Raw genomic sequence first — 17127 nt, forward strand, 5'->3', positions numbered from 1 at the left:
AAAAATACGAAAATGGAAAGTTTACACGTAGCTCAAGAAATTTCAAAAAAAAAAAATGAAAAAATGTTCGACCCAAATGATATATTAAAAGAATTGCAATCAGATAAAAATGAATATGACTCTGAGAAAGTGATAAACAATGAAATAAAAATTTTTCAGGTAAGTAATTTTTAGTTACTATTTTTAATTTTTATAAATGAAAACAATATCTTACTACAGTATTTTTCTTTTAGAAATTATTAAATTTTCCAATGAAAATCACTAACTCCAACAATTGGGAACCGGTTGTAGTAAAATTAATTGCATCAATAGCTACGAATAATAAGATACGGGATACAAAAATATTACTTGCATCACAAGTTTGCTTCACAGTCTTAATCAAAACTGTTTCTGCTTCTGAATTGAAAAATATTCTTAAACGATTATTGAGTCTACAGATTAAAAAATTGTTTATGTTTACTAAAGAGTTTAATATTTATGACTTGGAATTATTCAAACTTACAATTATTCATGGATATTTTTTTGTTATTAATCGTAATTCTCCACTTTTTGTTGATGTTTGTACGAATTCATTTGCAATAATACAGAGAAATTGTTTAGTATATTCAAAATACAATTATTTTGCTTTTCACATATTGAAAATCTGGCTGGAGAAAATAAAGGAAATTAAATTTTGGCAACATAATCATCCATCAATTGAAAAAGATTTAGAAACAATCATTTTTTCAAGTTGGGATCATAGTATTAGTGAAATCGCTAAAATAAACGCCTTAAAAATATTTCCACTTTATTTGACTATAATGGAAAATAAATATCCAGGATTTCTAGAATACTCATTTCAAATTTGTAAAAAAAATTTATCATGGCAAAGTACGACAAAGTTTACTATTTTATCCGAAATTTGTAATTTATGGAACGGCTGCCCCGATTTCCATTATTTAGAGCTGAAAATCATTATTAAGAGTCTTGAGAAGCATGATTTGAAACATGTATCAACAAAATTATATCTTGCACTTATTAATAAAATAAGTGAAAATAAATGGATTGAATTAATTATGGATGAACTGTGTATCATTGCAGAAATATGGGAAAGAGAGTAAGTTTATTATAAATTCTCAACTTAATAATTCTTCATGTAATTAATATTGAATATTAGGGTGCGCCAAAATTCAATTTCCGTGAAAAACTTTTTAAAATTGGAATTTTGAATTCCGCTTTTAACAGCAGCTGTGTTTAGGCATTTCCTGAAATATTTCGGGGTAAGAGGATTTATTTGATTTTTATAGAATTTTTAACAGGAGATTTTGTTGGAAATTTGAAATTTCAGTAGAAATACCCAAACTAAACTCCTGTTAAAAAATTCTATGAAAATCAAATAAATCGTTTCACCCCAAAATATCTTAGGAAATGCCCAAACACAGCTCCTGTCAAAAGCGGAACTCAAAATTCTAATTTCAAAAGGTTCTTCATGAAAATTGAATTTTGGTACACCCTATTGAATATACATATATATAATTTTTTTTTTAAAGGAATAATATAAATCCTTTAAAAATTTTATGGGAATTTTGGATGAGACCAACATTGCATAGATTCAATAGCATTATAATACCATTGCTGTGGGCCCGTTTTTGTGCGAAGAATATGATTGTATGTCAATCATATTTAGCCCGAAAAGCTGGTGAATTAGGACGATCATGGGCAGAATTAAATTCAAAAAATCTAAAAATTAATTCTGAAAACCAATTCAATGTTGTACAGTGGACTTGCAGCGAATTTAATCCTGTCCCACCAATTATAAATGATCAACGAGATTGCGTGAAGCTAAATATTTTTGGCATTCAGTGTCATAAAAATAATAGCTACGGAGATATAAATAGCTATGAATTGATAAAACACTTTTTATACTTTAATATTAATGCATGTTCAGTTTTATTGAGAAAAGGAATACTCGATAGTTTTGAAACTCTTCTTCGAAATACTTTACAGTCGCTGAGCCAAGAAGATATAGATTTTGTTGGATGGTTAGATTATTTAATTTTAGACTGTTTTGAACCTGGATCTTGTTATCAAAGAAAAATAATGGGGTTAAAGTTATATGGAATCATCCTGAAAAGTATAAAAAAACTAAGCGACAGTTTACTGACACAACAAATGCATAATATTATTCAATCTCTTCATAACAAGTATCATTTATTTATACTTTTTAAATTATGTCTTGATCCTATTGACGAAATAAGGAACGTATCATCAAACATTATTGATAATTATTTCGATTTGAGCGTTTTAACAAATGATGAAATTGATACATTGTTGAAGAAATCAGAAGCTATGAAAATTTCATCAAAATTTTACGAACTTTGTGGAGGTGTGAAGCTTTTAATTTTAATATCGAAGATTCCTGAAAAGCAAAATCCATTCTATCACAACAATAATTTTATCTTATATGATAAACTGTTTGAAAGTGCTAATCTAAGTCTTGATTCTATTAAAAGTGATCTTTTAAAAGGCTTAATTCAAGGGTCTGATTTTAATGGATCGCTAATGGCTATCAAAGAATTAATTGGCAACTCAAATACTCTAAATGTTTCAGATATCTATTTGAAAAATTTGATAAATCTTTTAGAAGAGTCTGCAGAATTTTTTATTTCAGCATTGTCACCGAAATCATCTCAAGTTCATTACTCTGCTTCATTTGCAGAAATGGGAATAGCAATAGATGAAACAATTAAAAATAGTGATATTAACGACGAGTTTGATAACCAGTTGCTTTCGCCAGCACATCAAATTATTATATCAAACATTTGGATGGGATTAAAAAATATTTGTGAGCTAGCAGCGAATTTTTCTATTAAAGTTAAAAATTTTGATTACGTTAAGCGCTCACTGGAATTGATTATTTCTGTTTTACTCAAGTGTCGTCATAAAGGAGCAATTGAAGCTGCTGGATGCGCTTTAGGAATGGCAGTACAATCATTATCTCGGTTTGAAAAATACACTTGTTTGTTTGATTCGTATTTAAATAAATTATTAAATTTAGATAATGATGATAAGATTAATTTAACACGCCGTGGTGCAGGATTATCTATCATGTTTCATAAAATGGTAGTAAATTATAATAAAGCTACTCGAAGACTTTTACACGTTGCTGTGTGTAAAATATTAGAATCACTGATTGATTCAAATAACAAGTATAATAATGACTCAAATTCAAATCAAGATTCTCCTTCTGCTCGATTACTTCATTTTTTACGTTCAATAGTTGTTGACAAATCATTACACGTTGATTTAATTCCTTATATAGAAACAATATCATTGATTTGTTTTCAACATCTACAATCATCAGAGTGGGCTATTAGAAATGCAAGCCTTCAACTTTTGGGAGCAGTAATACCTCGATTAGTAGGTCAATGCAGTGATAATGAACTAAGTTTCGGGACTGGTTATTCTGTGAATCATTTCGTAACTCATTATCCAAAGTTGTCAGAATTTGTTTTAGAACAGCTCAAGAATAATTCTTCTTTTAACTTTGATGGTACAATTGTTCCTATTCTTACTTTACTATCACGGATGTCTGTTGGTGGTTGCCAATTCACTGACTATTCTTCACAGAAATACATCAATAAATTAAAAACATTTCTTCGAATACTTTTTGATCATCCAGTTGAAAACGTTCGATACTTAGCAGCTAAATCATATGCTGCTTTAATACCGACTCAAAAAATTTACAGTGAATTACTTGACATGAAAATGGAAAATCTTGAAAGTAAAAGTAGAAATTTTCTTCATGGACATCTGTTAGTTCAAATTTGTTTACAAGAATCTGGGACTTATACGGTAATTGATGTGGAAAATTTTTCTAATAATTTACATGCAAAAAATGTTATTAAAAAATTTAGTGACCTTCAAATCAAAAGAGTTGATTTGATGATTGATTATTGGACAAATAATGAAGAAATGTGTAAAAAACCTCTCTGTAATATTATTGAAACAACATTTTTACAGAGTTTAATTATTTTATCAATGCGGTATACTGATAAATTGAGTGTTGAAATTTTATTGAAAAGTTTTGATAAAATTTTAAAGAGTAAAAAAAATAAAAATTATATTGGTGAGCCAGAAATGATAAATTACTTGGTTAAACTGATTTTTTTGGTAATCAAACTTGAAAATATCGACCAATCGTACATTTCTCAAATAATTTCAACAAATAACGAAGATATAATATATTATTTTGTAAAACACTTGCGTCATGAACTCAAAACGCAAAAACTACGTTTAAAAAATTTTAATAAATCAGATTTTATAGAAAAACGTTCACATTTGTTTGAAGCAATATTACTATACAACTATTTAAATAATCATGTATTCATTGATTTAGTCAAAGTTGCTGTTGAAATTATGAAATATGATGGAAGAAATAGAAACTTATATCTTTGTGAATCAAATAACAAAATTGCTGATAAAATGCTTGGATTATCAAAAAAACTTTTAATAAATGATAGAAATAAAAAAGTAAATCAATTAGCATATACATTGATTGTTTTATGTATACAGCATTGTTATGTAAAAAATGAAAACAATTTGGATCGTTTTTATGAAATTAAAAAAAATCTTATTGATTATATAGTCGACGTAGTCCATAGTGGTGATAAAGAAGACAAAATATGGGCAATTGAATGCTTATTTGCTTTACCTTTATTTCATTTTGATCATTTTTCTCAAACTCATATAATAGAATCGTTGATTTCATTGTTGTGCGATGAAACCAATGAAATTCGTATAATAGTGGCAGAAAAATTTAGAAATTCTGCGTGGTCAACACAATGGAACAAAATTAATCAATGTTGGTTTATAGCTTCAATCGACTCCGACGATTTAATAAATGATAGTGATAATATTTTAAATGATAGAAAAAATTTCATCACAAAAGAACTGAAAAGTCCTGAAATACATTTTTATGAATTAATTTGTGTACTTGGATCATTTATGTATCATAAATGTAATAATGAAGATGAATCATTACAAATAATACCAAACGTAATGGATAATTGTAATATGAAGTGTATATTGGATACTATGGAGTATTTTGTTAAAAGTATCGAAAATTCCATTGCCACTAAAAGTTCTTTGGAAAGTCCTTTTGATCATCATGAAATATATCGCGAAGATATTAAAATTTTTCACATGTTTTTTAATTGTATCGCATCACAATCATTCAAGAAACATGTGTACAAAAAGAAGCAATACATTTATGAATTAGATGAAACTGGATCCAGTTATTTAGAATCGTATATTTTTACTTTAACTAAATTAGAAAATAATCATGCTAATAAACTTTCTATTGTTCTTGACATAAAAAGTAAAGATTACTTAACACATGAAAAAACGCAATTATATAGATTTTTGAAACATATTAATAATATATTGTGTGACTAGGGATGAAACAAAACGATTTCAGACTAGAATGAAAATTGTGTTTCATCCCGCGTCACATATTTTATTTTTCATATAAATTGCATTAAAAATACTAGTTTCAATGTCTGGAGCCAACTAGAACTAATGACAATAAAGTTAGCCGACTTTTTTTAATTTTTTGATTTTTTTTATTCATTAAATTAAAGCTAAAAAATATTTTTTTTGCTCGACGGGCAGAAAGCGTCAACTTTCGGCCCGCTGCGCTAAATGAAGTTGCCACTTTCTGCCTTCGTCGAGCAAAAAAATAGCATACACTCCTCGGGAAGTAAATAAGAAAGCCTCAGATCACATTTTTGTTGACCTCGGCTTCGCCTCGGCCAACAATTACATGTAATCTGAGACATTTCTTACTTTACTTCCCTCGGTGTGTAATATACTATAAAAAAATTGCACTTATAGTTTTTCAAGTTTTTCACAAATGAAAATTATTTTTATTTTTTTTTTTTTTTAATCATTTTTTCAATAAAAAAAAATTATAAAAATTTTTAGATGTCAACTAACTTAATCTTCATCTAAAACTAGATAGTTTCAGATGAATAGCGAAAATAACATTTTATGATAAAACTTATGAAGAAAATTAAAAATTATAATTCAAGAAAATAATGATTTATTTTTTTCTAAAAATTATTCGTAAATTGAATAGTTTTTTTTTGTCATTCTTATTTATATGTTTAGTAACAGAATTATAATATGTCAGTACAATTAATGACAATTAATAAAGGTATAGAATGACAATTTTAAAGGTATAAAATAAACAAACGATCCTCTGATAGGATTGAAAATAAAGTTGCAACTTCATGTCGCGGGCAGAAAATTATTGATTCCTGTCCGGCAAGTCGCATTGGTCTGAAATTGACTAGCTTCGGTTGGCTCAACAGGAATTGTAACTCGAATTTTCAATGCAGATTATATGAAAATTATATTAAGTTTTATATAGATAAAGAAAAGGATTTATGGAAATAAAACAATTTTATTTTTATTTGAATTTGAATAATTACTGATTTTCACTCGCCCACAATCTACCATTTGGCAAACATTAAAATTAATTCTTATCACTTACTATTATTATAATTGAGTTATCTTAATTCTAATATAAATTACTTAATCAAATTCCGCTATAAATAATTATAAACATATTAAATAATTTCAACTTTCGCAGTTTACTGAAATATTAAAGATATTTAAAAACAATAAAAAAACTAAAATCCAATGAAGGACGGTATTTCAAGTAAATAATAATTAAAAATACTTTTTACTCTTTTGAAACCATTGTTATTTACATTGTACATCTGTACAATTCATCAATTTCAGTTGTAAATGTGAAATTATATGATAATTATATTACTTTAATTATTTACAATAGATGGTTCACATCTAATTTTAATAAGGACAATTCAAACTCTTTCAATCCACATTCATTGCTAAGAATAATTTCACTTATAATTAATAGATTAGCCTGATTTATTCCTGCATACTAGAGATTATAGATTTATGTCAATTTATAATTACTTTCCGCAATTATATATTTATTGAAAATGTAGTAGTAAAAAAAAAATCGTCAAGTATTTCTCTAAGTGTTTTTTTTTTTAATTTTCAAAACTTTTTTTAACAAATAAGCGAAAAAGATTGTGTATGTGTGTTCATGTGAGAAATAATTGAATTGAATTAATCTTTAGATTTCAATAAATATTATCTATAAAAGATTTATACGATAGCATGAAAATTTTTCATGAGCTCGAAATATTTAATTATTAAGTTTTTAATTTCTCAATATAATTAAATATACTAATTGTCTTAAGCACAATATAATTTTTATACATTTACAACTAATTATAAAGCTAAGAAGATGGTTAATAACTATAATGGAAATTTGAAATACCTGACTAAAAATTAATTCAATTTCTAATTTTTTTTTTTTATATTTAAACTTTGTTGAGAAATTAAATCAACAGTGTCGAGAAAATAAAAAAAAATAAACTTCTATGTTTTTTTAAATATTATTTTGAATTAAAAAAAAAAAACATAAAGTATTATTATTATTATTATTATTATTATTATTATTATTGAACTGTAGATTTGTAAGTAGAAAATAAAATGTAATAAGACACTAAAAAATTAAATAAGAATCTTGATACTTTATAACATGAGTAGTAATCTATAATTTTAACGATTTTGTTTCAGTAAATATCATCACTGATCGCGATGGACTTAATCACCTTTATATGTCCATGTAGATAATTAAGACATTTGTTATTTCGCAGCTTGATTAACATTAGTTGATGATTTAGATCTTTGTGAAGTTTCGGGAGATTCATTATTCGGTGTTTGATCAATTTCCATCTAAAGCAAAAATTTTTCCATGAATTGACATATTAAAAAAAAAACTAACTAACAACCTTTGTAATAAAAATTTAATTTATTCGATAACTCACTTTTTCATCTTTTTCATCATCAATAAGAATCGGACCATTTTCAGCTTCATATTCTTTCAAAACAGCATCAAGATTATAACGCCGGCGATAATTTACAAAGAATGATCTTAAATGAGCTTCAGTTTTTGTTCCAATAACATCTGCGATTGCTGAAAAATCTTTTCCATACTTGCGTACCCCTTGAACGGCTAAAAGTAACTCATCATTAGTCCACCGTGCGTTAATACGATTGGTGACTTCAGGTGGACGTAAATCGTCAATGCCATCAACAGTTTTACGTTTAAGTGCACTGACTTGTTGTTTATTAGTCTGTATCTAAAATTAATTGCCATTTAGTTATTTAGTATTATATTAGTAGATAAAATTTATTATAGTAAATTGGGAAAAAAAAAATCATCATAATAAAAAAAAATGTATCCACACGATAACATACTTGTCGTTTAAGGCTAATAATTTCAGTGTCAATAGCCTGTAAATTATTGTTTGCCTGATTAGGCTGGCCAGCCAGAACAGCTAGATCGTCATGGTTAACTACCAGTCCTCGCGGGGGTTTTCTTTTATTTGAACGACCCGGCATGGAACTCAGCGGCCTCGCGACGCCCGTACGCCTAAACCATTTATCAACACAGTAAATACTTTATCAAAAACTTCTACAGGTGTGTGTAAGTGTATAGGTGAATATATATTGATATATTTATTTTGATTTTGTATTTCAATTCACTGACCTCCAGTGCAGATAGCAGCTATGACACGCGTGTCCCTTGGGCGTTGCACGAACATTATGACAAGCAACACCGCAGTTGCTACAAGACCCCTACAACATATAATTCCCTTTAAAGTTAAACAGCAATTGTACGGTGTATAAACCCCCTCGCTTGCCTATATATTAATAATTGTATTCATTTACTTATTTTATTACTTTATTACTGTGATTAAAACTCTAATTTCTTGAAGAACTCAATATTTATCTACGTTTAATTGAGGATTTTATTCGTGCGATTAAACTATTTAATAAAATCAAAATTAATAAAAATATCGTTGTGTGAAATTTTTTTAAACTACGTAGACTTTGAGAAAAAAAAAATATATATAGTGTTTTGATTAACTAAACTTTTTAACTGTGTTATATATTATCGGCGAAATGAATAAAAATACAAAGAGCGAGCGAGCGGGATAACAAAATAGCGAAATATAAAAAAATTATAAGCAATGTAATATATGTATGAATATATTTATAAATATATGTATATTTGTAAATATATACTTATAATTATCAAAACTATTATTAATGTAAAAATAACATATGAAATAATGTATGGGGTAAGGTTTAGGTTGAAGTACCTGAACCTGAGGAATGTTTTCCGAGTCGGAAGAGGCCTTGCCGTCGGCACCTTGGCTTCCTGGTACAGTTTGGTTTTTTCCACGGCGTATTCCGCGGTGGATCGTCCATTTCTGGAACGTTCCACATAAGATTCGTACATATATAACGATAATAACGACATTTATAATTGTAGAGAAAAAATATATTGTTTTAATATCAGTAAACGAAATATTATTTGTTGCTCTCTTAGATGATATTTACGGGCAAAAAAAATGAATGACTTTTTTTTAAAAGTCACTTCATTCTTTCATTTCCGTGTGGATACATTTTTATAAAAGCAATTTTATCATTCACCATGCGAATTAAGAAAGAAATAATAATAAATTTAAATGAAGAATTTTACCTGTTTAGGAATGAACTTTAAAATTATTATAGTATTAAAAGAGGAAACATAAATGAAATTAACATTGAGTAACACTTAAATCCGATACGAACATGCAATGACAGAGTTTATGTTATTAATATGTTATACTTGATTGTAAAAAAAATATTCTTACTTTTTCTTCGGATTCACTATCTGTATTTGATCCTAATTCGCTTCCATTTTCACTGCCATTTTCGCCATCTTTTCCACTGCTTGTCAATTTTCGGGCTTGACGATCCATCAAAGATGTTCTGGATCTCGTTTTCTTCCAACTATAGTAGTATTTGACAAGACTCGCTATTGATTTATCTGGAAGCTAGTAAAGTAAAAAAAAAAAATAATAAAATTATATTTGAATATATATTAATATGTAATTATCAAGATAAATTTTTCTTTATTAATTTTACCATTTGGCGTATACGATGAAAACTTTTTCCATGAAATTGGAAGGCTTGTTCGAATAATACTTTATCTTCAATGGTCCACTCATCAGGAAATGGAGTGAAATTAGATAGATCTAAAACTGCTCTCTCTAAGTTATGTTTATGCCAAAAAAGCATTCCCAATGCTTGTTCGCCATTGTATCCATATTTTTCTTTAGCCAATACAATGTATTCATCCACTGTAAGAATTCACAAAAAAATTAAATTAATACATCTCATTGTAAGAAAAGAAAAACATTCACAGCCAAAATCATGTATTGAAAAACTTGCATTTTTGATCGGGAATATCAGTAGTTGGTGACCAAACTAGGAGAGCTCTGTCAGGACATTTATCTAACCGTCGTTCTAAAATGAAAAAAATGAACATATATAATAAGCCTATACATCTATTTACTGTTAAATATGTTGACAACTTGATTAGAAATATCATTGATTAATATATACCATTTACTGGAATAAATTCTGGTACAATCACTTGAAAATCTCTTCCGACTCTAATTTTTTCTGCTGGAACTGAAATTTCAATTTTTACATGAACTCATAACCTCCATTAATAATTACAGTTTTATTACATGAAACAAATAAATTAAAAAAAAAATTGATAGCATTCATTGCTCAAGTCGAAGCATAAGTTTTGAGTAACACTCAAATTTCAATTATAAAAAATGAATTATTAACTTATATAATTTGATATTTTCTAATGGTTAAATTATGTAAAATAAATTTTTAAATATATTTATAATTTATAATAAATTATAAATATGTTAAATATGCTTACCTCCGTCTTCTTCACTAGAAGATTCAGACTGATTGGGGCTGGGACCTCTTGATCGCCTACCATTTCTTACATTTTCAGAATTTCTTTCCGCTAAAACCATTTTGTTCTCAATATTTCAATATTTCCGAATACTTGAAATAAACATAAATAACTTATCAATTGTCCAAAATTATTTTTAAGTATAAAAATTAATAATCCAGTGCAAAATTTACAGCGTACTTGCGTACGTGCAATTCGTCAAAAGACTATGCTTTAACTGTGAGATGTGTGCGTCGTGTTACTTGATCTCGACTGATTTCAGACGCAAGCTATAGATTTTTTCGTGCGACCGTAGCGAAAGTTAAAATGGCGACCCATAATATTTTATTCTGATTGGTGGATACGAATTTTTGTTGGAAAATGGCTACGTTGGGGGAACTAATCATACCTGGTTTAATACTAATTTATTAATTAGGGTTCTTATACAATTTTTTTAATTAATTGATATTTTTTTCTATAATTACCGTTTATTGAATTCTGAGCGTTATTTAAATTATTAATTAAAACCGTTGTCTGAAAATTATAATCTGTAAAATAAATATAAAATAATAAAATTTCATTTTTTATATTAATGCAATATTATAAATTTTTTGCAAAAAATCCATGATTATTGAAACAATAATTTTATATTGCATAGAGAATTTTAATTATTAGACAAACCTGATTAAATACAGTATTATGAAAATAATAATTGACGAGTTCTTCATAATTTAATCTTCTGTCATCTGTATTTGTTTTATTTTAAAAACAATTAATTTAATCTGAAAAATAAATTTATTCAATCAGAAATATATTGTGATAAATAAATGTTCATGATAATTGTGAAGAATAAATGTTGCATTGATATAAAGCATTCAATAATAAATCAATATAATATTCAGTAAAATATTATGAATATTTGAAACAAATAAAAATAATTTATCAAGCAGTCACTTGGTTTTTATGCAGAATGATACGGCACTGTTCTTTAGCATAATGCGACATCTTTGTAAGAAATTAATAATCAAAATTATTTTATTATTGAAAAAATTATAAAATACTATTAAAAGTACAATAATTAAAACACAAAGTTGAGGAAAAATCAAGTTTTTTAATTTTTCCAATCGTTGATTATAATAAATTTTTACTATAATTGTACAATATTAAACTTTTTATTTTCACAATTGCATGTTGACGTCACAAACTACGGTCGCGCGAGACGAACGGCATGAGTTTTTCAAACACAAAAATTTCCTCATTAAAAACTGTCATTCAAGTGTTATTGTAATATAATATTAATAAAAGTACTAATCCTTTGAAAATTTAATTAATAAACTTAATAAACTTAAATTTAATTAATAAATTTAATTAATGCAAGTGTGTCGATGTAAAATATTAAATTAAAATACTATTTTGAGATAATTTTTAAATAACCTTACATTTGACAGTTTTGTAAAATTAACACGAGGTGGCAGATCAATTAGTGTATAGAAGTTTTGCCCACGATTTTTCGTGTAAAAGGTATCTCAGACTAATTTTAATGTAAGTATAAGTATTTTTTAAAGTTAATTAATTTATTCACTAATTAGCTATAAAATTAGTTATAAAACATTTTTTAGTTATTATTTTTAATTCAGAATTTTTAATTATTAGAAAAAAATTTTTTTAACTCCTACCATCTCTCTTGAATTTTTTCAATGCCCGATATTTTTTTTTTTGGATCATTTGTGATAAGTACACACTCATTTTTAGTAAGATATTCGATAAGAACACATGATTTCCACAATGTATTCAAATAATTAAAAATTTATCTGATAATTAAGTATGAAAAAGCTATTCTTGTCTTGGTGTGTATTTTTATTTTTCTTATTTACATATATTTTTTATTTTTAATGAAAAACAGAGCATAAGCGTTGTCCATTCGTGGTCGTAATTTAAGCTCTATATAATGCTGTTGTATTTTTATTATTTTATAAAGATGCCTTTATAAACTTACTCAGTGAGAATATTTTGTCATAATCTTAATTTATTTAAAGCTGCATGTTTTAAATATACGCTTAGCTTTTGTAAGAAATAATTAGTACCAATTAGATCATTGTTATTTATTTATTCTCATTTTAATTATTTGTATTTAAAACAGTATTAATTTTGTATCTTTTTTTCGTAACAGATGTTTGCGTGAAAATAGTCAAGTTTGACCTGGGTCTACCCTGTCACAGATTTATTTATTTATTTATTTTTTCTACTGAAAATAATTGAATTTACCACGATGAGGGTTGTGGCTTTAATAAGTGGTGGAAAAGACTCTATTTTCAGTATAATGCAATGCGTTGCTGCTGGTCATGAAGTTGTGGCTTTAGCAAATTTATATCCCGTTGGGAAAGGTATTAATTTATTTATTTATTTTATTTTACTGATCAGAAATAAATAATTTTTTAAATGTTTTAATTTTCAGATGAGCTGGACTCATTTATGTATCAAACAGTAGGGCATCAGGGTATAGAATATATTGGAAAGGCCATCGGGTTATGTCTGTATCGAGAACCTACTTTTGGCAAATCTTGTATGACAGAAAAATACTATTCTCCTACTAAAGATGACGAAGTGGAGGACCTTTACCGATTACTCACAAAAGTCATGGTATTTTAATTATCACATAAGTTTTAAATGGTTGTTGATATTTATAAAATAATTAAAAATGAACATTTTATTGCTCTAGGAAAAAGAAAATATTGATGCTGTTGCTTCAGGTGCTATTCTTAGTGACTATCAAAGAATTCGAGTAGAGAATGTGTAATAATCTTATCAATTGTTTTAATTTTTATCATTTTTATTAAAATGAAAGAAAAAAATATATTAAATAATTACAAAAAAAATTATCATTTCAGATGTAGCAGGTTAGGACTTATATCACTTGCGTATTTGTGGCGTCGAAATCAAGATGAATTACTGAAAGAAATGATTGAATGTTCGTTAAATGCTGTATTGATAAAAGTAGCATGCCAAGGTCTTGAGCCTAAACACCTGGGTAAATCAATATCAGAAATGCAACATAATTTAACTATACTGGTGAGTAACTAGAATTTTAATTGAAAAATTTGTTAAAATAATCTAAATAATTTTACATATTTTTCATTAACTTTGAATCTTTAAATACGTATTAAATTTAAATTGGATTTGTTCCAATATTCGAGTCCAACATTTCTTTGCTCGTACCGTCCCAAGTTTCCTCATACAGTTATTTTCGGAGCTGTGTTATCAAAAGCTATTTTTCATTTATGAACAATAAATAATAAACGATTGCTTAATAATCATCAACATACTTTTTATTAACTTTCGTCTTTATTGTTCAATATTTAAGTACATGAAAATTTACTTTCTTCTTTGATTGGTAAAATTTTTTAATATCATTTCGAAAAAAAAAGAAATCCGATGGATTAAAAAATTAATTTTATAAAATAATGATTGAACCGATTCTTTCGCGACACTCACTTGTGACAGGGGTTATCACAGATGATTCGTTTTATCTACAGAATGACATGTACGGGGTGAACATGTGCGGAGAAGGAGGAGAATATGAAACATTTACATTAGACTGCCCACTCTTCAGTAAAAGCATTGTAATGTAAGCAAATATTTACAATAATTATAATTCTTAACCTTTATTGATTGAAATAAATAAATAATTTTTTTTTTTTTTATTTATATAGAGACGAGTACGAGAGTGTTGTTCAATCAAATGAAAAAATAGCTCCCGTTGGATATTTAAATTTCAAGAAAATTAAATTACAAGACAAAGAAGTAAGATTTCCTTTTATTGCTTTATGTTATTCATGTAGTGGTAATTTGTAAATAATATATTTAAAATTACTTAGGGTGACTTAGATAATCTAACACTTCAAGAGAGACTTAAAAACATTCCGATTAAAACCCCTTACGACTACATTGCCGAAATCGTCGGACCAGAATTACAAGACGGTTGTAATCTCTCAGATAGTGATCATGAAGATAAAGAATGCGACAATAAAAGCATAAAATCATCAAATTCTGGGCCGTTAAATCCACCAAGTCCAACTGAGATAAAATATGATAATGATGATTATCCCGATATTCCGATTTCTAACAGAAATCAGAATGGATGGTATTGGTTTGGCGGAATTACCAGTAAAAACGATGAATCTCAGCAAGCAATGGAGGAGGCTTTAGATAAATTAAGCAGTAGGTAAACTTAATTGTTTATTTATTTATGTTCATTCTATAATAAATGAACAATATAAAAAATTATTATGATAAAATACTACTATTTTAATATTATTTTAATTTTTTTAGACCTAGTAATGAAAGAGGGAATAGAAATGACAAATATTGTCGCAGTAACACTTTATGTTCGGGATATGTCAAAATATCCGTTAATAAACCAAGTTTATGCCTCAAGATTAGGCCAAGTTAATCCACCAGTTCGTGTTTGTATTGAGTGTCCTTTGAATGTTCACGTTGTTCTCGACGCATTGGCCTATAAAGAAGTTGAAAAAAGTAGTGAAGAAACAGTACTGAAGAGACACACTATGCATGTACAAAGTATCAGTCACTGGTCTCCTGCTAATATCGGACCTTACTCACAAGCTATACGAGTATGAGATAGCTGAGTTATTATATTTTTCAATTATAGCAGTGCAAATATATTTATTTTTTATGCATTTTTAGGTAGGACATATAATCGCAGTAGCGGGACAAATTCCGCTGGTACCTGGAAATTTATCGATACCTGATTTAAATATCAAACGTCAATGTCGTCTTTCCTTGAGACACATCAATAGAATAGTCAATGCAATGGATTCGTCAACTCAATTAAGAGATATCGTTCAAGGTATCTGTTTTTTAACTCACCCAAGTTATATACCTGAAGCACGAAAAGAATGGGAAAAACGTACAAATAATGCTATTGTTGATTATATTGTTGTACCTAATCTTCCACGTAACGCTCATGTTGAATGGTGCGTCTGGGCTCATAGACATAACAATAGATTTGAATGTAAGTTTATTTATATTATTACTTGTAATTTTAATATTTTATTTAAAAATTTATAATTAAATTTTGTAGATGAAGAAACTGGTAGATGTGTTGGTAATTTCAAAGTTGCAATACGACGAAGATGGAATTACGAGAACGACGTTTCGGCAATAGTTTGTTATTTATCGACGAGTGAGTAAGCTTTTAAAGAAATATACTTTAAATTATTTAATAATATTTGTGGATTGATAAAATTTATAAATTTATCCAGGGTCGTCCAATTCTACTGGAAACTTGGCAACGGAAACTTCTCTCAATTCGCCTGAATTAACTGACGCCGAATTAAATGAAGCTTTTGAATATTTATTAGCGAAGCTGACGAAAGAATCGCGGAATGAAAATCCAACATGTAGTTTGAGAATTTTTTATAAAATTGGTAGCTCACCTGCACCTTCTACAATACAAAGGGTTCTTAGTAATTTTTCAAGTAGAAATCTAGTCACGACTATGATACCAACTATTCACTTACATAATTTTAGTACTTTTTTGTCTGTTTGTGGTATTAGACACGAATAAGGCAAATGTACTACTACCTCATTCGTTGGTTCACTATTGCAAATAATTAAAAAGGTAAATTAAGTGGTAATAAAATCAACTGCATGAACGTTAAATAATTGTATATGAAACGATGTAAAATTTTTTAATTTATCGTATACTTTCAGCAAACAAATCAATTTTCATGTCAATTATGTTTTTTTATTCGTTTTTTAAATCATTTTAAAATTTAATAAAACTTGAAAAAATGACCGACACAAACTATTTATCTGTGTAAATTAAAATTTTAACTAGTAAAAAACATCTTGAACATTGAATATATGGAGTTTTTTTTTTTTTTATATTATATCTATTAATAAATACCTAAACTAAAAAAATAAATAAAATTAAATCAACAAATCGAAAGTTTGTTCAACGTGTAATTATTAACTCCGTGTAATTAAAATGCTGTTAATTTATATAAATATATAAAAACTTGAATTGAAAGTTCAAATGATTGTAAAAATAAATCACTTTCAAAATAATTATTACATATAAATAATAATTCAAATAAGTTATCAAATATAGAATTCTACACTCCAAATTTTTTTTTTTTTATTCAAAATTGTATCTGATGAAAATTTTTTCAATTATTATTTTAACATTTTTATTTCTCCAATGCTTGTAAACA

The 17127-nt window shown here is 27.0% G+C and overlaps 3 protein-coding genes across 5 annotated transcripts; 2 read left to right on the forward strand and 1 right to left on the reverse strand.

The window, feature by feature from the left end:
- Positions 1–4: 4 nt before the first annotated feature.
- On the forward strand, positions 5–7354 carry LOC141528942 (uncharacterized). The gene is made up of 3 exons (XM_074245243.1): positions 5–159; positions 234–1096; positions 1530–7354. The coding sequence occupies exons 1-3, from the start codon at positions 13–15 to the stop codon at positions 5434–5436; spliced, it is 4917 nt and encodes a 1638-aa protein (XP_074101344.1). The 5' UTR covers positions 5–12; the 3' UTR covers positions 5437–7354.
- Positions 7355–7503: 149 nt separating this feature from the next.
- Positions 7504–11158, reverse strand: Corest (REST corepressor). 2 transcript variants are annotated; one of them, XM_074245274.1, is made up of 10 exons: positions 10874–11158; positions 10540–10608; positions 10366–10440; positions 10060–10274; positions 9786–9968; positions 9249–9359; positions 8633–8721; positions 8341–8515; positions 7908–8222; positions 7504–7815 (listed from the first exon to the last, which is right to left on the reverse strand). In XM_074245274.1, the coding sequence occupies exons 1-10, from the start codon at positions 10971–10973 to the stop codon at positions 7726–7728; spliced, it is 1422 nt and encodes a 473-aa protein (XP_074101375.1). In that variant the 5' UTR covers positions 10974–11158; the 3' UTR covers positions 7504–7725. The 2 variants fall into 2 exon arrangements, with proteins under 2 accessions (XP_074101375.1, XP_074101382.1); XM_074245281.1 differs by lacking the exon at positions 9249–9359 and having other exon boundaries at positions 10874–11156.
- A 1177-nt stretch (positions 11159–12335) lies between these two features.
- On the forward strand, positions 12336–16576 carry LOC141528952 (uncharacterized). Of its 2 annotated transcripts, none has more exons than XM_074245263.1 (12): positions 12336–12433; positions 13062–13275; positions 13347–13531; positions 13611–13684; positions 13780–13960; positions 14425–14516; positions 14602–14692; positions 14767–15109; positions 15221–15522; positions 15596–15923; positions 15993–16094; positions 16174–16576. In XM_074245263.1, the coding sequence occupies exons 2-12, from the start codon at positions 13161–13163 to the stop codon at positions 16476–16478; spliced, it is 2118 nt and encodes a 705-aa protein (XP_074101364.1). In that variant the 5' UTR covers positions 12336–12433; positions 13062–13160; the 3' UTR covers positions 16479–16576. The 2 variants fall into 2 exon arrangements, with proteins under 2 accessions (XP_074101364.1, XP_074101354.1); XM_074245253.1 differs by lacking the exon at positions 12336–12433 and adding an exon at positions 12616–12738.
- The last annotated feature ends 551 nt before the right edge of the window (positions 16577–17127 follow it).

This window comes from Cotesia typhae, unplaced genomic scaffold, assembly GCF_013202065.1.
Source record: "Cotesia typhae breed Kobodo isofemale line unplaced genomic scaffold, CoteBio_Ctyphae contig_11, whole genome shotgun sequence".
Lineage (NCBI taxonomy): Eukaryota > Metazoa > Arthropoda > Insecta > Hymenoptera > Braconidae > Cotesia > Cotesia typhae.